Source organism: Gymnoscopelus microlampas, assembly GCF_963454915.1.
Source record: "Gymnoscopelus microlampas genome assembly, chromosome: 10".
In the NCBI taxonomy this organism is placed as follows: Eukaryota; Metazoa; Chordata; class Actinopteri; order Myctophiformes; family Myctophidae; genus Gymnoscopelus; species Gymnoscopelus microlampas.
Genome location: NC_139947.1, coordinates 33,417,998 through 33,442,254, shown reverse-complemented (window position 1 = coordinate 33,442,254; position 24,257 = coordinate 33,417,998). Strand labels below are relative to the sequence as shown.

Genomic DNA, 24,257 nt, shown 5'->3' with positions numbered 1-24,257 from the left:
TCCAATCATTAAAGGAACCAACAAAACAACTTATACAATAGACCTTTATTGATCACAGAAAGATAAACATAGAATACATTGCTATTATTATTATTAATAATGACCAACTATTGTTATGATTTAAATGTCAACTTACAAGCATTTAATTTCTTTATCATCCTTCATTTCATATGTATATACATTATTAATCATCGCCATCACCACTGGTATTGTGCCACAGATTAATAAAAACCTCCATCCCCAACTTAGATATATATATATATATATATATTGGTACTATAAAGCTTATACATCACACCTGATCATTTACAAACACCTATAGTCATTCTCCAACTGCACTCCTCCATATAGACTGAGAGACGTGATCCCCCAGTTGAACACATTGCCCATCACAGTGTTGTTCTTCTCACACGTCATCTGGTCCCGGATCTCAGCCGTGCTGAGCACATAGTCCCACATGTTTACGTCGGTCATCTTGCCCTCAAAGGCATCTGAGTCGGAGATGCCCAGGTAGCCGTCCTGATCCCTGCCCAGGACAAACAATCCCCCGGGGTTGAGTGTGTAGCCGCCCCGCAGGTACTGCTCCTCCCCTTCTATGCCGTTGATCCACAGCTCTGCCGCGCCGCTGTGAGATGTCCAGGTGACACAGTAGTTGGCCCAGTCATGTGACTGGGTGGTATGTGGTAGGTTGACAAACTCGTTGCCGATCCACAGGCCCACCTCGTAGCCGATGGTGATCATGAGCTCGTTGTCACTGCCTGGGGTGAAATAGGAGAGGACAGTGTGGATGCCGCCGGGCTGTGGCCGCACGTGCATGCATACAGTGAAGGAGTGCAGATCCATTGGGTGGTTAAGACGGGCCAGGGCATAGCTGCCGGCACTCCTCTCTGGGAAGCTGAGCACCAGAGGAGAAAGAGAGCGAGGTTCTGAGGGGGACAAGAGAATGACATGTTAGACTGCAGAACTAAACCACAATACATTCAGCCCTAAGGCACATACAGCGCATTTACATATCTGCGTAAATGTACATCTCAATGCAATCGGAGTGGCAAAGAACCGCTCACCGTTTCTGGAAGGCTTAGAGTCCTGAATTCCACCTAAGGGGGACAAGAAATGATGAGTAACACTATTCATTGGCTAATACTGACCTGGAGCACGACCTGGACACGACCGTGGACTTCTACTACACTACACTATACCGCATATTATATTATCTTAAATATTTTTATATTATTCCATTATATACTGCATACACACTATTGCTGTACTATATTATACTATCATATGCTAGTATCTTACACTATTATATTTGCTATTATTGTTATTGTTACTGCTTGCACTGTATCTCTTTCTGTCTCTCCTCTGTCTCTCCCTTTCTCTCTCTCTTCTTTCCCCCAACACGGTCGAGGCAGAAGGCCCCCGCCCTAGAGCCTAGGGTCTGCCTGACGTTTCTTCCTGTTGAATTAAGAGGGAGTTTTTCGTTGCCACTGTCGCAAAATTGCTTGCTCAGGGTGGGATGTTGGGTCTCTTCTCTACATGTAAAGTGTCTTGAGACAACTTGTTGTGATTTGACACTTTAATAAAATTGAATTGAATTGAATTGAATACTATTGGCTATATTTGGGGTTGATGGACAAACCTCAGAGTCCACTCACTTGTATGTAGGTGTTTTCCAAGAGTTGTTATTAGACTCTCGATCCTCAGGAGCTTGGACTCAATTTCATCTTGCCGACAAAATGCTGAGCAGAGACAGAGTAAACAAAAGTGCTTGTTACGATCCTGTTATAGAAAGTATTATAGGCTAAGCCCAATTGTGTCATTTCAGAGTCAGACTGTGTTAACATACTCCCTTTCCCAAGACGTGGTAGGAAGGATGACTCCACCACTCGGTCATTTAGAGGCTGGGCCATGCGGTAGTCATTGTACAGGGTATGGTTCTCAATGTCCATTAGAGTGCTCTCCAACTTTCTGATCTGAACATAACAAGGGGGATAACATAACAAAAGAGACTGAACCTAACACCCAATGCGGCACCGCCATTGGATGCCGCAAGTTGAAACAGTTATAGCCTACTTATTGTGAAGCGTTTTATATTAAGTGGTGTTTTACCATGTGGGGAAAATGTGAGACGTGAAGTCATTCAATCAACAGTAATCAGTAATCAATAGAAATGATCATGTACTGTACATATATATTCATTTCACATTTAAGTCATGGTTATAGATGTTAAAGCTATGATCAGAAACGATGTAGAGAAGGTCTGCTGTACCTGGTTATGTGAGAGAGTAATGGGCGTATCAAACACAGTCCAGAGGATGCTCTCGTAGCAGGGTGGAGTGGTGAGGGAGCCCTGATATCTGAAGAAATGGTTTAGGTTCTCAGGCAGCATGTCGCGTACGTTGAGGCTAGATATATTCATTGACTGACCTGTCAGGGTTGCATTAAAAACACATTAGACTGAAATAGTAAGTGGAAATAACAATAATAATATTGGTAACATTGGTAGTCAGAATTTTAACACGATCGATTCACTTCTGATACTAAGGCATTAAAAACAGAACACAGTAAACCTCATTTTACTTTAAGAGTGTAAATAAATATTTTTTACACTCTCAAAGTTAAATTGCTGTGTAGGCAGTGCAGAGAGAAGGGATGTGGTGCAGTGGTTAAAGTTATTTCACCCTTTGAAAGGGGGAAAGGATAACTCTGTCCTCCTAGTATATATATTATCTTTACCCTGACAGAGTGTGGGAAATCTGAGGAGGGAGACAGAGTGAGGGAGAGGAGAGAAAGCTCTGGCGGGGATTTTGTTGTTTTGTCACTGTTCATTTAAAGATGTAAAATGTGTCCTCTGCATATTACCCATCCTAGGAGCAGTGCCAAAAAGACGATCCTGTGCGATCCTGTGCCAAAAAGACTCACTGCAGCTCAAAAGAGACAAAACCATCAATGGGCACAACTGACCTGCATACTTGATTCTCTCCAGAGTAGAGATGAAATCGCTGTAGTAGGTATTCTCAAAATGCCCATCCTGGAAATGTGACACAATTATGTCAAACAATAGCTAGCTTGTTCAGTTTCCATCAGTAAAATCATCAATGACTCTCAGTAACTCTGACAGATAAATGGACCCTTGAGGGTTAAATTAACACTAAAGAACTTACTGTGCAGTGATTAACAGGAACATTTGCTGGACTATCAGTTGGCTAAAAGCACACCAGTAAAGCCTGATAAAAACTTGCAAATATGGCCTGGTGTCACGCATCGAAAATGGCAGATCTACAAGCTCACAGCACGTCGCACTGCAACGTGTTGAGAGCTTGCAGATTGGCTATTTTTGGTGCACAACACCCGCATGCAACAAAGTATAATGGGGCTTTAACATTGTCGGTGCTACATTACACTGCTATCGAGGCAGATGCCTGTGGTAGTGTTGCCACAGCAATGACCTCTCACAGGAGAATGCCACTGACTGGCCAAGACCTTTGGCATTCCCGTGGAAGCGATAAATCACACAACCTGCCAACACACAATCATCCACTCAATAGACCCTTTTACTGTCCAGGGTGACGGACACTGTTATGGTATCATACACAGGGGAGGGCACCCAGTCAGCTGGCAACTGGTCAATTTTCATCACAAAGCATTTTTATTTGTCACATGAGTTTGTGTTACACTGTACACTACAAATGGGATAACGTGATGGCCAGATCTCTGAAACAGAAATAGCCCTGCTTTCCCTATAGAAGACGAATGATAGAGGTCAAACAAGCACACACTTGTACAGTATGTAAAAGGAGGAGGAGAAGAGAGGGAAAAGAAGACATTTTTTGACATAGCCTACCTCATAGAAAAAGGCAAGAACTGCCAAGCCATCAGGCTTATCTCTGGCTTCGGTGAAGCTTTTGTACTTGTCAGAGTTGTAATGCACAACGTGGAGCTGGAGGACAAGGAGAAAATGACAAGACAAGTGAGCTGCCAGATTATACCCAATGAGCTGCATCTCAAGCTCTTGGCAAGTTCTTGGCAAAGGGCGGGCGGATCATCTAACATCACAACAAAGTGGATTCAATTTCAACGAAAACCTTTACTTAGACATCATGAGAAAACTGACAGTATAATTTTAGGAGTATATGAGCTGTGAAGGCACAGGCCTATATAGGCAGGAAAATACACCACAGAGTAAATAACTGAACTGGGCATGTTAGGAGAGTAGAGAGAAGTCAAACAACTCAACAACATTGAGGACAACAAAGTATTACTTCAAATATTTGTTTGCACTATAAATCTGAACTAGAGAGTCAATGATGTTTTTAATAACCAGAGATTATAATTGCATTCATGAAGTCAATAACACATCGACAGCACAAATTGCCAGAGCCGCTGGTATAATAAATGATGTTATTGATCTGCTGTTTCATCTTCTACATTGTCTTTTTCATTTTACCCAGTAATGGGAGCAGTGGGCAACCACTGAGCAGCATGCAGGAGGAGATAAGCTATTTCCCTCGTCTTTGTGTGGAGGGAAACTGGAGCATCTGGAGCAAATCCACATGGAGAATATGCTAAATCTACCATTCCACCAGTGCCATTAGTCTAGTTGTTATGTGTCCTCATATTTTATTTAAAAGAGGTCACGTTTAATTTTGAATTCCAGCCAACCTCTGCCATGTAACGGATGCCATCTATTGTGTGCTCTGCCCCGCTGGCCTCCAAGTCCCAGCCTCCCCAGTGCAGGTGCATCTGCACAGCTGTGTACCGTCCAGGGAGGCCTTTGGTAATCACCATGGAAGGAGGAAGGTCGATTTGTACTGTTGGGCACCAAAGGAGTTATTAAAACCAGAATTCACCATTCTACATTTTAGACACTACATCTACTTAAAAAGGGATTAATCACCCTGCATTAACCCATTAAAACCAGGAACACATCTGTGTAACCACTTAAACCATTACTTTGGCTATTCAAAAATAGCACATCTACAAGCTCATCTTCGTGAAGTGCTATGCGCTTGTAGATCTGCTATTTTTGAAAAATCTTGAAAATGTGTGCAAATCTTTGAATATATATATTTTAAAGCAAACATTAAGGCCTCAGGTCTAATGGGTTAATACTTCTCATAGGCCTACCTGAGTGCCCGTTGTTGGCCATTAAGAAGTTCCCTCTCTGTGCGTCGTATCCATTGAGCTCCAGCTGCAGCATGCGGGGGTTGTGTCTCACACTCCGGCGCTGGATGTCAATAGGGGACTGCTTCTTCCCACCGCATGCTGGGTACTTCTCCGGCCAGTGCGCCTGGTCCAGAGCCCCCTCTTTACGCAGCGGGGGAAACAAACACAACACCACCCCCCGAAATGTAAACCGATGGGAGAAATAAACTGTGCAAACTTCTCTCTCAAAACATGCATGTGCTACCCAACTTTCACGCTCGGTGGTCATTTTTGTTTGTTCGTGAGGAGAAAACCAAACTAATTCTTGCTATCTGTGGATTCTGTGCGCTTTCACAAGACCCTAGCTGGCGTGACAAAAGTCGAATCGGTGGTTAAGGTCCTCAACACGTTTCTAACAGGCAAGTGGCTACAGTGTGGCACGGCATTGTAATAGAACAATTAATTAATAAAAGTAGCCTATAATCGCACTGCATGTGATGTGACCCTGTATAGGTTTGGGTTGCTTTTTTTTGTGTTATTTTGACGTTGCCACTGCCTATTCGTTTTTGTATCTTTTACTTATTTCACTCATGTAATTAGGCAGGCTACTAATTATTGCGCATCAAAATCAAATAAAGAGAACTGCAACTGTACCTGTGTATGTCCAGTGTATTCCATCGTGCGGTATTGCAGCAAGAGCAGTGCTGACTAAAGTAAGATGGACAAAAGCTGAGAGGAACTCCATTGCAGTGGGACTTGCTTCACTCACAACTCACCTCACACTGACTCTTAAGACTCAGAAAGAGAAAGGAGGTGTTGAGACTTCTGCTGAAAACGCCCTCAGGGGCCAGGCTTTTCCCAGCAACTGCAACCAGAGATGATGAGCTCTGATCATCTGAGTTTGAATAGCCTATCTGACTATATGTATGGCCTTATCAGTGCCCCTGAGATTCGGTTGGATGGGGGCATTATTGACATTTAAATCTGTCATTATTAAAAGGCTAAATATTATCAACAGATTAATCTCTCATCATCCTGTCATGGATGGGTTGCAGTTGCAGAGCAAATTATTATTACAATAGTTTTCTTTTCTCAAGGGTTTCTTATACATCTTTGTACAGTGATGTTCATCATCATCATCATCATCCCCATCATGAGGCCAGAAAATACATTTCTGTTGATAATTCAGGAGTTGTTACATTGTTAAAGAGCTACATATCCCAAAATCTAGATCATCTGCCAATCGTTCAGTCATGCGCATTGCAGGCATTGAATGTATTCGCCTACTTCTTACTTTATTTTTGTCATTGAGCCGGTGTATTCATGCCCCCTCATTTGGATTAAACCATATGCGGGAATTGCTGACTCACAGATATCAGGAAACCCAAAGAAATGTAGGCCTACACAGGAAACCAAGATGCAAGTGTGGTCATGTCATTTGTCACTTTAACCAAGCATGGAGGGGAAGGCTTGGGGATGGAGTCATTCTGAGACTGCAGATGTTTGGTGATAAATTATACACATTGAATACAAACCCAAGGGAACATGAAATAGCCTATAATAGAATAACAGGTATCACCTGCTGAAATGCACCAGTCACAACATGTCCCATGCCCAACCTCACATGCCAGAACCTTATACCTTTGTGAATGTGTGTGTGTGTGTGTGTGTGTGTGTGTGTGTGTGTGTGTGTGTGTGTGTGTGTGTGTGCGTGTGCGTGTGCGTGTGCGTGTGCGCGTGCGCGTGCGCGCGTGCGCGCGTGTGTGTGTGTGTGTGTGTGTGTGTGTGTGTGTGTGTGTGTGTGTGTGTGTGTGTGTGTGAGAGAGAGAGAGAGAGCGAGAGCGAGAGAGAGAGAGAAAGAAAGACAGAGAGAGAAAGAAAGAGAAAGGGTGGGAGGGAGGGAGGGAGTGAAGAGGTTATTAATGAATGATGAAAGAAGCTTGACATTAAGGTAACCTAATTACATGATTCCTCATAAATTAATTTGTAAGGCAAACATAACATGTTTGTTTTGTCTTTGACTGCCAAGTGCCAACACCTTTGTGGATTAAACGCAGGCTCGGCCTGTGAAAGCTTACGCAGTCTTGTTAGGTTGTAGGCTATGGGTAGCAGCCATGCAGGAGAATGATTATAAATGTGTAATGTCTGAGACAGAGCCTTCTATTAGAGAGTTGCGCCAATGAGGGGTCAGAAACAGCGTCGGTCACGTGGTTCATGTAGCTGGAAATAGTGACAAGGAGCCGTCGACTTCAATGCATTCCATGAACTTCCGGTTTAGGGATTTGTCACTATTCGCCAATGTATGTGTATGTAGAAGACCTGGCCCGAAGAAGTGAACGGAGTTGGCGTAACTCTCTAATAGATGGCACTGGTCTGAGATATTGGAGTGGCCTGTTTCTTTCATCTCCTTCAGCTCTCAACTTGCAAGCACCAGTATTTAGAAATGAAAACATAGCTGTTCTCTTCCACACTAAATCACTAGATTTAGATTTGGCCCATGCATGGGCAATATAGTGTTAAACGTATTGGGTTATTTAATAATGATGTAATTGTATAAGCCCATGCTGGAAGCCTAGTAATTTAAACCCTGTTCATGTGGTCAACCCATTATACGTCATACAGATTTGGGGCATGTAGGCTGCTTTCCAAAAGTGTTGGCATTTATGGTACTGATGATGATGAGAAAAAAATAAGAAAAAAAGTAGCCTAATAGTAAAATAATACATTGTTTATGTTGGGACTTAGGCTACTAAAAACTCCTTATCTTTTATAGGGGGAAAACCTTTATTTTAAAACATGCAGTCCTCATTGCTGACACCATCAGTCTGTATGGTGAATTTCAGTGGTGTAAAGTAACTAAGTACATGTAATCAAGTACTGTACCTATATGTACACGTTTGGGGTGTTTTTACTTACTGGAGTATTTCCATTTTTCAGTGCTTTTACTACTCCACTCCACTACATCTCAGAAGAAAATATTATACTTTTACTCCATTACAATTATTTGAAAACTTTATAGTTACTAATTACTTTGTAGATGTTGATTATTATTACAAAACATACATACCCACCTCAGCCCTAAATACATTTCGGCCATTTGAAAATAGCCGATCTGCAAGCTCACAAGCGTCGCGATGTGACTCATTGTGAGCTTGTAGATCTGCTATTTTTTAACTTGTGAAATGGGACATTCTGCATAATGAGTACTTTCTACTTTTGGTACTTTAAGTACAATTTGATACCAATACTTTTGTACTTTTACTCAAGTAAATTTAGAATTCCGTACTTTTACTTGTAACAGAGTATTTCTATATTGCGGTATTGATACTTTTACTTAAGTGAAACATGTGAGTAGCCTACTTTTTCCACCACTGGTGAATTTAGCCCGGCTGGCTGTATCAAAACCTTGTTAACTCTCTGCGTTTGTTCCAATGACTTGTTGCTATCTCGCTGATAACAACAGCGAAGCAGCAGATGGCGCAGTTGGATCTCTATGAATACAACAGTCTGGTTTATCTGAAGGTCACTGCGCCAAGCTTTCACTTTCATCATAGGATGGAGCTGATCGTCTCCTCTGCGCAGCTGCATTAAATAGCCTATCTCCCCCAACTCGAAACGCCATTAAGACCGGGAATAAAGCATCTGTGTCATTTTAGATTAATTTAGCTATTGAAAAATAACAGATATACAAGCTCATAGCGCGGCACTGAATGCTGCACTATGAGCTTGTAGATCTGCTATTTTTTTTAAAACGCTGGAAAATGTGTGCATTCTGTGCAAATATTTGAATATATATTTTTTTAGAGCCAACAATTTTAACTCAAATCTTTGCTTCTGTGGCTAATCGTGATTAAGGTGCGATTCTAGCGTTTATATATGTGGGCGTCTGTGCGGGGCAATCTTTTGTCATACCAAAGTAAAAAAAAAGTTACAAATAAAAATAAAAGCACAATGTACTTTATTTTGACATAATGTTCCCAGTGATACGTTAAATGTAATATTTATTAGCGCTGCCTCATATTCAGGGGAAGAACGTGAAACTGGTTGGTTGGTTGGTTGGTTGGTTGTTGTTACATAATAAATATACATAAGTAAATCAAATAAATAAATAAAAAGCCCAAATCAACATTTAATAAACAAGTAGCAGGCTATTATTTGTAATCAGCATGTAAAACGTTTTAAAATAGTGTGCACCACCACCACCATGTCTCGCCATCATAACCATCAGGTATTTTTCCAGAGGATGTAATGACTGGGGGGGGGGGAGTCTCCAGCAAACGTGACCAGCGTCACATCATGTACTATGCTGCCGAACCGCCGCATTCAGCGCAGTTCTGTATGCTAGTCTGCACGTACTCATCTCTGCGTCACTTGTACTACCGTTGTGCAACGTTGCCTCATCATCCCTCCTCCTAGACATGGATACACGACGGTCGTCTGTCACGACCGTCATGGATGAACTTCAACCTGGTGTTTGCACTTTCTTCATTTACATCTACATAAACGTTCAAATTTCAAATATAAAGGGCTTACCCCATGGCCACGGATGTTAACATTGTGTACGGCTCCTTAGAAGTACCCTTATTTTCTGTATTGTTCAATAAAAAGCATTTTAATCCAATCGATGGCCATTTTCTTATAGAGTTATACTGTATCAGAGTGCAATGCACATCACAACCGATAGGGTTATGCAATTGAAAGCAACATGGGAAAATGGCCACCAATCGGATTAAAATGCTTTTCATTGAACAATACGTATGATACGGGTATTGTTGAGGGTCCGTACATAATTGTAACATCCATGGCCATGGGGTAAGCACTTTATATTTGAAATCAGAACGTTTATGTATATGCACGGGTCGTCAATGGAGAAAGTGCAAACACCAGGTTTAAGTTAATCCATGACTGTCATGATATGACAGTTTCAGGGCTACCCTCCTCCAAGCCATGGATTCAATTAAAATAACTGAGCTCCAAATACTACCTTCCATTATCAGTATCTATTGTGTTGACAATCTATTGTTTTGATATAATTTATAGATTGCCAACACAAATAGCATTTCTCCCCTAAAAATATGTGCCTTTATTTTTAAAGTGATGCTGGTTGGGCCGGCTGTTTTTTGATTGCTTGATTGAATATTGTATTAGACAGAAATGCAAACAGCACGAGTACAGTCTTGGTCTAAAAGGATAACACAAAAAAAGTCCTGTGGACTTGTTTCCATTGAGGTCCTGTGTATTCAATTCATCAACATACGTATCGATGTATGTTATCATGTTACAGCATGGAAGGACAAAAGGGTCCGCATCCTCTCTCCTCTACATGGGAAGGCGTGGTGATGCTGCTGGTGAACGTGCAGAGCCCCTCGCACTCGCACTCTGCTGCTCTGCTGCCTCGTGAGTTCGGCCCCAGCCAATCATATCGCGAGAACTCCTTCCTGTGCTTTCTGGCCACTTATCATCAACCGGGACCATCACGACTTCCTTCTCTGCCCGCCCGCACCACAGAGAGCACTACCCTTTCTCCCTTTGCACGCAGTTAGCCGGAAAGGTAAGTCCAAGTCTCCTTTTTCTATGTATTATTATCCGTATTGCTGAATAAGGTTCTATCTAGCAAGTCTACCAGAAGTAATTCCAAGACAACTCGCCTTACTTTGGGGGGGTTATATTTCATTGACCGTGTGAATTGTACACCGTGTTCCTCTACCTCATCCTCCACAATGACCCCAAAGTCTGGTCTTTTTGGCTGTTTTGCTGTCATTCCCTTATACCGTGTTTATTTGGGGAGGAATGTAATTCCATGACATGATGGTTGGTAGTTCAGGCTGGGCAACTGTCTATTTTTAAACCTGGCCGTCAGCTGGCCGAGATGTCACTCCATTTAGAACTGCAGTGTATGAGGAGAGGGGGGCGTCAAGTTGCAGCCCAACAGTTTTAGCCCTTACTTTAAACTCACATTTGTAAATGAATTGCTGTCCAGTCTTTTATTTAAATGTTTTATTTCATAACGTCTCATATGGAGCCATACACAATGGCTTATGCAGCAGTGTGTGCTACCAGTTGCTTGCATCAGATGTGGGGGTGTGTCCAGACGAGAACATAATGTGAAGGGAACTGTTGCATTCGCTACAAGGTTCCCCCCTGCATTGACTAAATGTGTTTTTTCCTCACTTCCACAGACAGCCAGAAAACATTAGAAGGCTTTTTAATGAGTTAACTCAATGAGCTCAATTACGGCTGCAATTTTAATATGTATTAGCAATTACTAATATAAATGTATAGTAAAAAAAACTGTGTGGGTGTCAAAACACCCACACAGAGCCAAGTTGATTGAAACAAGTAAAGGATTTGAGTGCCAAGTTAGTTAATATATCAAATATCAGTATTTAATTATGTGGTGTGTCTGCCATTTTGTGGAACCAAAGCTTCACTAGTTTTTCCCAACTTCACTGATGATGACCTGATTACCAAAAGGTGAAATGTGAATACAACTGTAGCCTACTGTATGCCATTTGCTGCATAGGTGTTATACTGCTAATGCTGTTTTTGTTAGGCTATTATTGTAGTTTGGCCCATGCTGTTTAACTGTAAACACTGAACAGCAGTGTTTTGACAGCAGGAGAAGAGGCTCTTTCTGTCATGCATTTGGTTGCTTCAGTCCCCTGTGCTTTATAATAGCCAGAGGCAAGTTTACACACATACATGTAAGGGCAGAGGTTTTTCCATTGGTTGGGGGGCTGGGCTCTAGTCCATTCATTGATGCATAAAATGGATAGATGAAAAAGTCAGGGCATTGAGTGTAAGAACAATTCTAACCCAGTCTGGCTTAATGCATCCCATCACCCCCACTTCTGTCTGGAATTTGGACAGATAGGCAGACTGAGATTAGGCCACTACTCAGTCCCAATATCAGCATGAGACCGCTGCCAAATATGTACCAAGTGACTCACTCATTCCCATTGTCATTTGTCACACATAATTTTCTGCTTTGTTCTGTTGATAACTCCACTACTCGAACCACAGCAGTATCAGCACTTTTTTTTAACATTTTGTAGTCTCAGGTATCAATGTACAGTGCTAAAAGCTGTGGTACAGATTTCATGAAGTTGATTATGAATTGACCTGTTGAGAGACTTCTTTGCATTGTTGCACTGACCACACCTTGCTGTGACTAATCTCTATGCCAGCCTTCATATCTTTTATTTTATTTATTCCTCCCACAGTTTATACTTGTGTTAAGTAATATAGTCTACAAGATTATTATAGATTGTTTGCTCAGTCTCCAAACTAAGTTTACAAATGACTCAATGGGGTTTACATTTTATGCCCAGTTTGTCCTTGAGTATACCAGACTCAAAGATTTTGCCATGTCACTGCTCTACATCAGAGCATTAGACCTTATTGAATCACAGTGCAGCATAACCAACGTCAGTATGCCAAGGTTTTTGTTTGTCCTAGCAGCTCCTGACTGATGTATCCTCATTCCGCCCTTGTTTATTTCTCTGTAGATCTAGAACCATGTCAATCCTGAAGATCCACGCTCGTGAGATTTTTGACTCCCGTGGTAACCCCACTGTGGAGGTCGACTTGTACACCAAGAAAGGTATGGTACATCTACTGAAGGGGTAGGGACTATGCAGGCTTCATAATATACAATAGAATAGGACCTTATTGTCTAACCATGGCCAGGAAATTGTATTTGGCTTCATGTCAAATACAGTGATATAACATGTGACATCATAGAAATTACAAAAGAAGTCACATAATCAAAAGTCTAAAGGAAAGATGGTCAGAATGATCAAGAGCATGATTTATTTTATGTAGGGGTTTATACAGTTTCAAGGATATATGATTAGAGAAAATTGGGAGGGCATTGTTTACAGTCGAATACCATTTGAACAACGGTAGACGTTACATTAAACCAAGATGAACCTCCTCCAAATGACTGTTGGAACATCATTCAAAACAAGCATTCATACTGGCAGGACCACCAATGGCATTTATTATGACTGCACAATAATGCAATGTTTATGTATTCTGATCATGATACTGATCTTTTCTACTTTTGTATGGGAGTATTAATGTTTGGAATTAGCTCACAAAATGACATATTTCCTCAGATATGCAACTTGATTTTCTTGTGTGGGATTTTGTGCAAAAAACTGAATACTGTGTGCAGGAAGGTGTCACACAGTTTTCCTTCAATGAAACGTTTCAGCATATTGCAACATTTATGTGGTGGTATTAGTCAATCTTGTGATTTCAGTATCTCCATTATATTGTGTAGCCCTACTTCTCACTGTAGTGTAGGTTAAGCAGATTCAACAAAAGACTTACATTATTCTTGCACTGCTCATATAAAAACAAAATAGTCACCCCATTACATCGATCATATAATGTCATACTGTATGAATGTACAACGCTAATTCTAGGTGGTTGGCCTAATCACCTTAAACCTAGATGGCAAAAGTCACTTGGTGTAAGTTGTGCTTGCCCTCCAACATGGGTGAGTGTTCCACTGGTGCCAACTCTGGGTCTAGAGTGGATCAAATGGTGGATGTGTGAAAATAGCTCCTGTAATATCACACTACTTTACCTACTGTATCTGCTACAGTAATGGGGGCACATATATCACATGCAGACTGTAGACAGCACAATTTATGAGTATGATGCCATGATAATGTGTACAAACCGGACACTCATGTAAATGATATACCTCTGCCTTCCTTCACCGTATGACAAACCACATACACTCATACAGTATGCTATTGACAATTAGACCAGGACAGTCCTAGTTGAAAGCATATACGCGTATGAATATATATGTTCATACGCTTGGAATTGATTTATTCTATCAACTGGGTCTAACTGTGATGCTGGTTTTGGTGCCCTGTTGATGCCGAGCTGTTTGTGTTCTGCCCTGTGAATTTAAACAAAAGAACAGTTCAACCCAACTAAATGTCTTGGGAATGTTAATGAAGCACTCTGAATTACCAATGACATGGAAACAAGTAGAGAAGGATTGAAACAGTGATAGATTAAGGTGTTGAAATGGCATTGAAAACTGCCTGGAGACGAGCATCTCTATTCTATAGCTCTACTTTCTTTTCATTTGTTTCTTATGGTTGCTAGGTTCTCTAGCTTTTTGCATATAGTGCCTTTATGTTCACTTTTACTTTGGCCTTGTTATTTGGCAAATTGGCATCACTTGTGGCATAGTCCAAAGGCGATTGTAGAGAGTGTGGTGCTCTCAGGGTATATCAGCTAGGCATATGTGTTCTACCAGGTTACATAACTGCTTTGCCTCCCAGTGGTATTGTTATTTCCATTGTGGTCCTTTATACGTTCTTAGTAAGGCTGAACACTACTAATGGGCCTATAGATTTTTCACTGAGCATTTTTCACTGCACATACTTACTTAAAACATTTTTTATCCTTATTTACCCAGGGTAGTGGTTGAGCACGGGTGCTCATCTTCAGCCACGCCCTGTACACAGAAACACACAAAGCAAGTGATGAATAAAATCTCTTGAATCTAGAGCTGATATCTTGATGCATTTGATTTGTTAAGCCTGAACTCATTGCTTAGATAACTGCTTTGTCGTCCTGGCTAAGCCTTAAATCCGAGGCTTCTAGGACAGTGGGCAAACTAAATAGATTCTGAATATCCCCAATTTCTGCTCACATGGTTGATTCCAAAATGGCCGAACTCCATGTATCCGCATCATGTATGTGTGTGTGTGGGTGTGGGGGGGGCTGTGCTCTGCCATCCTTGCAGAGATCTTCTGCACATGCTCAGTGCACAGCTTTTTCTCCCCCTTTACATCACAGTCTAGAGCACAGTCAGCATGACTATCTCTCTCTGTAAGGAGGATTACTGTGTCGTTCTGCATTTTTAAAACCTTTTATTCAGGTTATATAATTGAGAACTTTTATGGTAGTGAGACTGTTAATGTTTAGAATATTCTCACTTTGGATGAAAGGATGTGCAACTTCATTTTCACACCTGAGATTTTGTGCAAAACCAGAATACTGTGTGCAGGAAGCAGAGTCATTTTCCTTCAATGAAACCTTTCAGGATATTGCAAATATGCTGAAAAGTCCCTCCTTTGAAAGAGAGACCTGCTCAGACAGCAGCAACAGGCCACACAATGTTACAGACAAACAGGGCATTCGATACAGAGACAAGATAAAAAAAAACAAGATCAATTGAATAATGATGTAAGAAGTGCAAAAATGCACAAAGGGGCCAGAGTGTTTTTCTTTTTTTTTGCCAGGTTCTGTATGGACTGAGAGGACAGAGAGAGTAATGATAACATCTATGGGGATAGATAACCAGGCAGCAGTCCAAGGGTGGATTTATAAACTTAAGAGATACCAGTGTAAAGTTCTGCACATGGACAGTATAATGATGACCACTTGACTAAAGAATACAGGGTACAGTCAGTGTGTGAGGGGTACAACCGGTTATGAATCTCAGGGATACGTAATAGACCTCGTCCAGAGAAGGAGCTGACACATGCATCGAAAAGAGTCAAGGAGGTGGCAGATACAAGATGTTTCCTAGCATTAAAAGAAAAACAAGATTTGTTCCTGAAGAAACAAGCTAATTCTATTTTCAGTTTTTCGAAATAATAGTCTTACAAATAGTCCTTTTACGATTTTTGTATTGGCAGGCCTGAGGATATTTGTACAAGGCATGCATCTGCATCCGTGTATTATAAAAGAGATAAAACTAACAGTCCTTTAACTATGTTTATTAACTGGCCTGGGGGGAGATATTTGTACAAAATGTCCAACTTAATCTGAACTGGCTAATGCCAGTCCACACAGACCTTCCGTTAATGCACACCACTGTTTCTCATCATTGTCCAAACTGTCCACTACTTGATGAAATATCAGTTCCTGTGGAACCGGTTGATAGTCCTGATACTAGAAAAGGGAGTATGCAGAGTTCAAATGAACTTAAAGTACAGTTCATGCAGGGGACACATGAGTACATTACATCAAATAATGTAAACATATGATTACTCTCTCGCTCTCCTTTAATCTTCACTCTCTCCCTTATACTTGTTATGTCAGACAGAGAAAAAACATTACTGCGTAAGGGTAGGGTTAGGGATGCTGTTCACTGATTGGATGGTGCCTGGCAGTGGCTTTCTGTAGCTGTTAACTCTTGAATGCCAAGCAACCACTTCTGCACCAACTGTCATCAAAACATGTTTTGTGTGGGTCTCTTGATGACCCCTGATGAAGTTTTCAAAATAAAGTAGTTTTTTACACTCTAGTTCTCCTGACTCTTTTCATGCACCTTGCTAGTGGGTGAAGTTGCACCAGAGCTCCAGAAGTCCTACGACTTCTAGTTACTGTCCGTAATCAGAATTCCAAACTTTGGATAGTCTATTTTAAAAATGAAAAGGATGATGGAATGATGCTTCAACATTCATTCATTGCACCTGTGCCATTGAAGCGTGGTCAACCCTTGCAGACAACTTTGAACGTGTATCATGATACAGCATTTCAGTATAGAACAGTGACCAAACTTCCTGTGTTTCATCAAGGTCTGTTCAGGGCCGCAGTGCCCAGCGGTGCCTCTACTGGCATCTATGAGGCGCTGGAGCTCCGTGACAATGACAAGACACGCTACATGGGCAAAGGTAGGCCTCCCTTCTACCGACCTATCCTGACATCTTCTGTTTGTTCTTCTGTAAAACTTTACTATATCCTTCTAGGTTCTAAATTCACCTCCTCTCCATACATTCTTGGTCTCTTCATCCTTCATCCCTGACCCTTTCCCACCTCTCCTCCTTCTCTGTCAGGGGTGAAAAGAGCTGTTAAATATGTAAATGAGTTCTTGGGCCCAGCTCTGTGTAATCAGGTAAAAAGTGTGGACATAACAGGAATGAAGAAGAGAAACTCTTAACGTATTGCCGTGTACAGCAGCATGAAGTAGTGGGTTTGTCTTTGGAAACTAACTTTTGCAGGCATTAACAGATGATTACAGAGCTTAAAAAAGAAAAAAGGGGGGAAACAAATGGGATCATACTTATTCAATTATAAGATCTTTGCAGTAATCATTATACTCTGTATGATTACTAGTAGATAATCATACGTTTTCTGTCATTGAATGACTGTGTGGTCATCTGTTACGCCTGTACTGCATGGTCTTTCTTTTCCTTGGGTCAGTGATGGTCTGCTTGTCCCTTGCAGGTGTCTCAAAAGCTGTTGAGCATATCAATAAAACAATAGCACCTGCACTGGTTAGCAAGGTAGGCCAATTTATTGTTTGACTAACATGACTGTGTGCTAGTGTAAAGACATCAGAAAGCTTCTCCAATTACCAGCGAAGAATGTTTGTGTCATTCACAATTTTGTCTTAGAGGTCAAGTACATATTTACATAATAATGTAGGAGGATATATGACCGTAGTTATGGTAGTAGTAAGTGGTGTGTTCTACCGTGTTACGCTATATACGTAGTATACCGTCCAAGAACATAAAAAAACAAAACGTATACCCTCTATTAACCATTTCATACGGTGACCAAGCACAAGCGTATATACGTGCGCATGTCGGTCCTGTAGGAGGGAATAATATGCTATACCCTCCGAAAAAACCTAGAACACACCACTGGTAGTAGTCCATACAGAATGACTTGACTGTAAATGTTTAAATCAAAAGGTGAGAAATGTAAATGAAAGTGAGTCTTAAGAGTGGTCTATTGTCACTGAGTTTTCTAAGTGTTGATCCAATTATGAATATGTTATATGCACTGTACCCTGTGGCAGACCTGCAATTTGTGGTAGATTTCTGAGCTGCTGTGACTACTTTAACATAATTATTTGCAGTGTGGTCTTTTGAACTAACCAGACAGAATTCAACATAAAGTTTACCTAGATAATCACTTCCTTTCACTTGCACTAATTACCATGTTATGTCTTGCTCAGAACGTGAATGTCATGGAGCAGGAGAAGGTTGACAAGCTGATGCTGGACATGGACGGCACAGAGAACAAGTGTAAGCTGCTACTTGGTTGTCACTTGGCACTGAAAGATATTTTGTCTTTTTCCCCTCAGTGCTAAAAGACCGTCAGCTATCTCAAGACCGACAATGAAGAATGAAACTTTGTTTTAATTAACAATGGGGATTGAGATTAAAAACGAATGCTAAGCAACCGTAGTATGGAGGTTTCAGAATATATTGTCATGATATTTGTCTTTGCCCCTCTCAGCCAAGTTTGGTGCTAATGCCATCCTGGGCGTTTCCCTGGCTGTGTGCAAGGCTGGTGCAGCAGAGAAGGGCGTGCCACTCTACCGTCACATTGCTGACCTTGCTGGCAACCCTGATGTCATCCTCCCTGTCCCTGTAAGCACTCATTTCAGAACTGTCATCAAAGAACATGACCTGCTACACACCACAGGCCCTTGTAAAAATAATTCAGGTTCAGAATTGTTGCATTCACCAAGTACAATACCTGTAGACAAATCTGTCTTGATTGCATTGATGCTGGGAGTGGATAAATCACTCATGTGTACAGACATATATTAAATGTAATATTGGAACCTTGCTAATAGCCACAAATAACTCGTATTAATCTGGCTGACCATGGATCCCCTCTAATTTCCTTCAGGCTTTCAACGTTATCAACGGTGGATCCCATGCCGGCAACAAGCTCGCCATGCAGGAGTTCATGATCCTGCCTGTAGGAGCCAGCAGCTTCAAGGAGGCCATGCGCATTGGTGCAGAGGTCTACCACAACCTGAAGAACGTCATCAAGCAGAAGTATGGCCAAGACGCCACCAATGTAGGAGACGAGGGTGGCTTCGCGCCCAATATCCTGGAGAACAAGGAAGGTGAGAGGAAACGGGAAGCCATTTCTCCTGCTTGTAACAATAGAAGCGTGGCCCTGATCCAACAGAACTGAGATCAAACTGCATAGAAAAATTACAGTTTCCCAAATGATTGTATTCAGAATAAGATTCCCCATTGTGTTTGGAAATAAGGATTTAGTTTGATATTTTTTAAACTTTTAAGGATGTGCCTTGGCCAGCTGAAAGGGAGCCTCCTGTGAGTGTTTACACTCTTAGACCTCCCAGGCCAGTGTTTCACTTAGCAGCAACCTACCCCCTCGTGAGACTACTAGCCTCCCTTCGACCCTATTCTGCTGCTCAGGTCAGTCATGCCACTCCTGGGCCGACAGATGGCTTCCAAATTAGAGCCTCAAAGCATTTCTGAATAATGCATTGACTGCCAGCCACTGAGTCCACTGCACTCACTCAGTGACAGACCAATGTGCTGAGATGGCAAATGCCCCAGTAGGGCAGAGTGGTGATTCATTGGCTAAAACCTTAGTATTAACTTAACCAGCAAACTCTCTGGTCATATTTCTTTGGTTCTGTGTTTTGGGACCAGGATTCAGCCAGTCATTGTGATTTAGCTCTTCTCATTCGGTTTGATTTAAAAGCAGCACATCTCAGTATCTTTTATTTGTTCACTTATTTATTTATAAAAACAAATCTCCCCAATTGGCAATTCCCCCCATGTGTATAGTCCCTGTCACTGCCAACACCTACTTGTTGGTCTTACGGGATGCACTGTATAGACAACCACATGTCACCTCTGATGCCAGCTGCTTCTTGACAATGAAGAGTTTCACCAGGAGGGCATAACGCATGTGGAGGAACAACACTATCCCTACAAGTTATTCCCACTGTTGGACAGGTGCCCTGAGCAACCTGTAGGAAATACTAGTAGTATTTTATTTTCTACCCAGTGGAGTCATTGACAATTCCCCCATGCGTATAAATCCTGTCACTCCCAAGTCCAACACCTACTTGTTGGTCTTGGGGAGTGTATAAACCAGGGTATCTCAAAGTGGGTGCTGTGACGCCAGTCCAGCCTGGGTGCCGCCGAATACTTTGATATTATTATTTATTATATCTCAGACAATATCACTATTTTATAGCTTAAATTTCATTTTCAGTTAGTTCTAAGTTCTAACCGGAACTGATATTCTCTCAAGTTTCCCTCGCTATAAATCTCGGGGAAAATATTTACTCATTTACTCTTCTGCTGACATTATCTGTCAGGAGATTTCTTTACACCCATTCAGCAACTGTTATTGGAGACTGTGTCTACGTAGGTCGGGAGCAGAAAAGACGCCAAAGGTGTGGCTTTAAAACAATTGCTCCAGTATGGTTTCAGCTGGAGTGACGCTACTACCTGCCCCACACCGCTATGCCTGATCTGCAGGGATGTTTTGCCAAATGCAGCGATGGTACCAAGCAAATTAGCCATACATACAGGATACAAGTCCAAAGATATTGAATTGGGTGCCGTGGATAAAAACCATATGCATAGGGGTGCCAAGAAGAGCCCAAAACGTTTTTGAACCACTGGTATAGACCTTTGGTTCGGGACCCCCATGATTTTGGGGGGTCCCCATATGACAGTGAAGTGACAATTTAAGGACTTTTAAGACTTTTTGTAATACCTAAAAAAAAAAAGACCATTACTGCATCAAAAGTAATCGACAAACTATACTATAAAAAAACTGGTAAAACATTGGCCAAATTGTCAAATACTATAAGAAAGAGGGAAAGATTGTGAAAATAGACGATCTATAAGCTCACAACGCCTCGCTTTGCGAGCTGTTGTGAGATTTTAGATCGGCTATTTTCACTATTTATCTGTGGAACCGAAAATGTAATGCCTCAACTCCTACATTCCAAGTGCTTGTCAGGGTGGGGGCCCCCAGTTCAAATATGATTATTTTGGGGGGTCGCGGCCTGAAAAGGTTGAGAACCACTGGTATAGACAACCACATCTCCTCTGAAACACATGGAGTTACCAGCTGCTTCTTGACAGTGAGGAGTTTCACCAGGAGGGCGTAACGTTTATGGAGGAACACACTATCCCTCACAGTTGCCCTGATCAACCTGTAGGTCGTTGGAGTGTCTGGCCAAGCTGGAGGCATCAAACCCCAATGTCCACAGTGGTGGGCCGGAACCTTATTCTTTATTTCTTTTCCACCCGGAAGGCCGGGCACGCAGTATCTTTTTAAAAATATTTTTGGGCCCATTTGCTTTATTTACATGTATTTATGAATCAAAGCACGATCAGCAAAACATTTCCCCTATAAAACAGGGTCCTGGTATAAAAAAGTTTTGAGAACCCCTGATTTTAGAGTGTCGAGAGACTTGAAGCTGAGAGCCGAGAGAGGGGAGACATGTGAGACATGACAGGAGTTGGATTTACACTCAAGTCCTTAGCAACTCACAAGGAGCATTTGGTTAATGTGCCTAGAGTCTCAGCATCTTTTAATTTGATTCCATAAGTTGTATTAGTTAAATGTATCAATGAGTCTCCAATACTGAAAACGTATTAGGCATTTATTTCTCATGCCATGTGATAACTGACAAATCACTAAGCAAGCTGCTACCCTAATCATGTTTTAATATCCATTCTTTCCTTGTCTGTCCTCAGCCCTGGAACTACTGAAGACTGCCATTGCCAAGGCTGGTTACACCGACAAGATCGTCATCGGCATGGACGTAGCCGCCTCTGAGTTCTACAAGGGCGGAAAGTACGACCTGGACTTCAAGTCCCCTGACGACCCAAGCCGCTACATTTCCCCCGACAAGCTGGCCGACCTCTACAAGGGTTTTGTCAAGGATTACCCAGGTGGGTTTTCAAGCCTATACTTATCCTTATTACAATGAGGTTATATTAAGAGGCCTCTTGGCCTCTTAATATGGTTCTTGTCACCCTCTGAGATGCAAAGCCTCAAAGATGCTTTGAGACTTGCATTGGTAGAGATGGGAAAGGGCAGAGCTGGCTGGGTGGCCCTGGAAGTCTTGAGTATTAAAGGCTCTGGAATGGGATTGTGAAGTGACAATTAAACCATTAGTGATAACAGTATTATCATTGGTTTTACATGCTCAGTTGAAGGCTGTATAAGTGGATTGTATAGATAACTGTTGTTCATATTACTAACCTAATTTCAAAATGATGCATAATATTTGTATTATACTTGAATAACTCTTTAGAGTGTCTGAGAGAAATGCCAATACAACTTGAGAGAGGCTAATAAAATAATACATATGTGCACCACCTAATTTTAGCCCTGTCAAATCATGGTAATTCATATCACTGCTATACCATACCATCAGCATTTGTGTTTTTTTCCCCACACATTTACTGTACCTGAGCTACTTGCACAATGCTAAGACTTTAACACTACTCCCTCCTCCCCTGCTAGTGGTGTCCATTGAGGATCCCTTTGACCAGGATGACTGGGAGGCATGGTCCAAATTCACGGCTGACACAAGCATCCAGGTGGTGGGTGATGACCTCACAGTCACCAACCCCAAGCGCATTGCCAAGGGTGTGGCCGACAAGGCCTGCAACTGCCTGCTCCTCAAGGTCAACCAGATTGGCTCCGTCACAGAGTCCCTGCAGGCGTGAGTGTCCACGAGGCTGTCGTCATTCAAAGAAGACATACAGTATACAGTTACTACTTAACGCCTTATCAACAATGTTCTAGCTAATGACCGTGTGTGTGTGTGTGTGTTCTAGATGCAAGATGGCCCAGACCAATGGCTGGGGCGTGATGGTGAGCCACCGCTCTGGAGAGACGGAGGACACCTTCATCGCTGACCTGGTAGTCGGACTCTGTACTGGACAGGTAAAACCAATTCACAATACGAATGCTATGTTCTGCCTGGTTCCTGAGTTCAAAAGATTGTCACAGGGTCCATATTTTGATTCAAGATGTAGATCATGGTTTTCATTTTCAGATTAATTATTGGATTATATTGATTGATTTTTCTCTTGCATGTTTGATTCCTTTCCCAGATCAAGACCGGTGCCCCTTGCCGATCTGAGCGCTTGGCCAAGTACAACCAGCTGCTCAGGTGAGTCCAATCAGGAAACATGATACATAATTACATATATACATAATTCATAATGATGGTAGTAACGTCACATGGCAAACATGTACATAATGACACCTTCTCATCAGACTGAAGGACTATGGGCTGTGTGTCACATATTCCTATCAAAGGATAGATTGCATAACATTGCAGACTCCAAAGCGTTTCAGGTGTGCTAGCTGATTAAAAACAGTTTACACTACAGATCCAGTTGAAACTATCATGCTTCTCTTCCAGGATTGAAGAGGAGCTTGGCGATAAGGCCCGCTTCGCTGGCCAGAACTTCAGGCACCCTATCTGAGCTGGTCTTCTTCCTTGGGCTTTTGTGTTTTCACTGTGCATAAACAACCCCACACATACAGTATATGCCACGCTAGGTCGCTCGCTCTGTTCAGAGAGAAGATGGAACGCCGGCATTGAAATCCAAGGTCCAAGCCTGTGGCTTGTGGCACCACTGAAACCTGTGTTCTAGTGCACGGTGCACCACAGTGCAGCCCATCCTCCAACAATGCTCTGGCTCCTGAATAGTAATGGTCCTTATTTTTGTGTCTGTGTAACTGTGAGAGATCTTTCTTTCGCTTCTTGTGAGTTTTAGTGATTATTGGTCCTCTCCTAAGTATTCTAGTGAAGAGCTACTGTAAGTTTTAGTACTGTGCCGCCTTGAGCAGAGTACTATATGTGTAATGTGTTGCGTCTGACAAGTTCCAGTGTTGCTGTAAGCGTTGGTTGACATACAGTATGTAATAAACAATATAATTTAAACAGAAAAGACATGGCTATCATTGTGCTTTCTTCTTTTACTAAAGTTGCAAAATCGTATATTATGGTATTATTGAAAGGAAATGGATGTGTAAAATTCTGTTTATTGTTGACATTCCATTACTGTAGCTTTGTCATTTAGTCAAATTGGTTACGACTCAGAAGGGAAGAGAATGTATAGCAGAAGAAAAACATTTTTTGTATCAAATGTTGATCAGGTTAATAAGACAATATGATGTCACATGATTTATAATTCAATGAAACATTTTAGATGAGGCAGGAGCTATACAGACAGTGTCTGGTAACAGGCACTGCTCCTGACTGTCTGAAGTGTGTGGCACTAGGAGGTAGAAACATGAACTCTGCAGAGGGACACAGATTCCCCCTAAGTAAAATGATCCAGAGCTGCCCTGATGAGCGC

General features: G+C 41.8%; 2 protein-coding genes across 3 annotated transcripts; one reads left to right on the top strand and one right to left on the bottom strand.

Moving 5' to 3' along the window:
* Positions 1 to 28: 28 nt before the first annotated feature.
* ca6 (carbonic anhydrase VI) lies at positions 29 to 5,955 on the bottom strand. The gene is made up of 10 exons (XM_084068063.1): positions 5,800 to 5,955; positions 5,128 to 5,307; positions 4,663 to 4,811; positions 3,845 to 3,940; positions 2,965 to 3,031; positions 2,270 to 2,427; positions 1,847 to 1,973; positions 1,656 to 1,739; positions 1,065 to 1,097; positions 29 to 926 (listed from the first exon to the last, which is right to left on the bottom strand). Exons 1-10 carry the CDS (start codon positions 5,888 to 5,890, stop codon positions 307 to 309), a joined length of 1,605 nt encoding a protein of 534 aa, XP_083924189.1. The 5' UTR covers positions 5,891 to 5,955; the 3' UTR covers positions 29 to 306.
* Positions 5,956 to 10,570: 4,615 nt separating this feature from the next.
* Positions 10,571 to 23,846, top strand: eno1a (enolase 1a, (alpha)). 2 transcript variants are annotated; one of them, XM_084069783.1, is made up of 12 exons: positions 10,571 to 10,696; positions 12,654 to 12,748; positions 16,707 to 16,802; positions 17,356 to 17,414; positions 18,092 to 18,161; positions 18,376 to 18,509; positions 18,775 to 18,997; positions 21,630 to 21,827; positions 22,405 to 22,606; positions 22,722 to 22,830; positions 23,001 to 23,059; positions 23,315 to 23,846. In XM_084069783.1, exons 2-12 carry the CDS (start codon positions 12,664 to 12,666, stop codon positions 23,376 to 23,378), a joined length of 1,299 nt encoding a protein of 432 aa, XP_083925909.1. In that variant the 5' UTR covers positions 10,571 to 10,696; positions 12,654 to 12,663; the 3' UTR covers positions 23,379 to 23,846. The 2 variants fall into 2 exon arrangements, with proteins under 2 accessions (XP_083925909.1, XP_083925910.1); XM_084069784.1 differs by lacking the exon at positions 17,356 to 17,414 and adding an exon at positions 16,965 to 17,023.
* Positions 23,847 to 24,257: the final 411 nt, after the last annotated feature.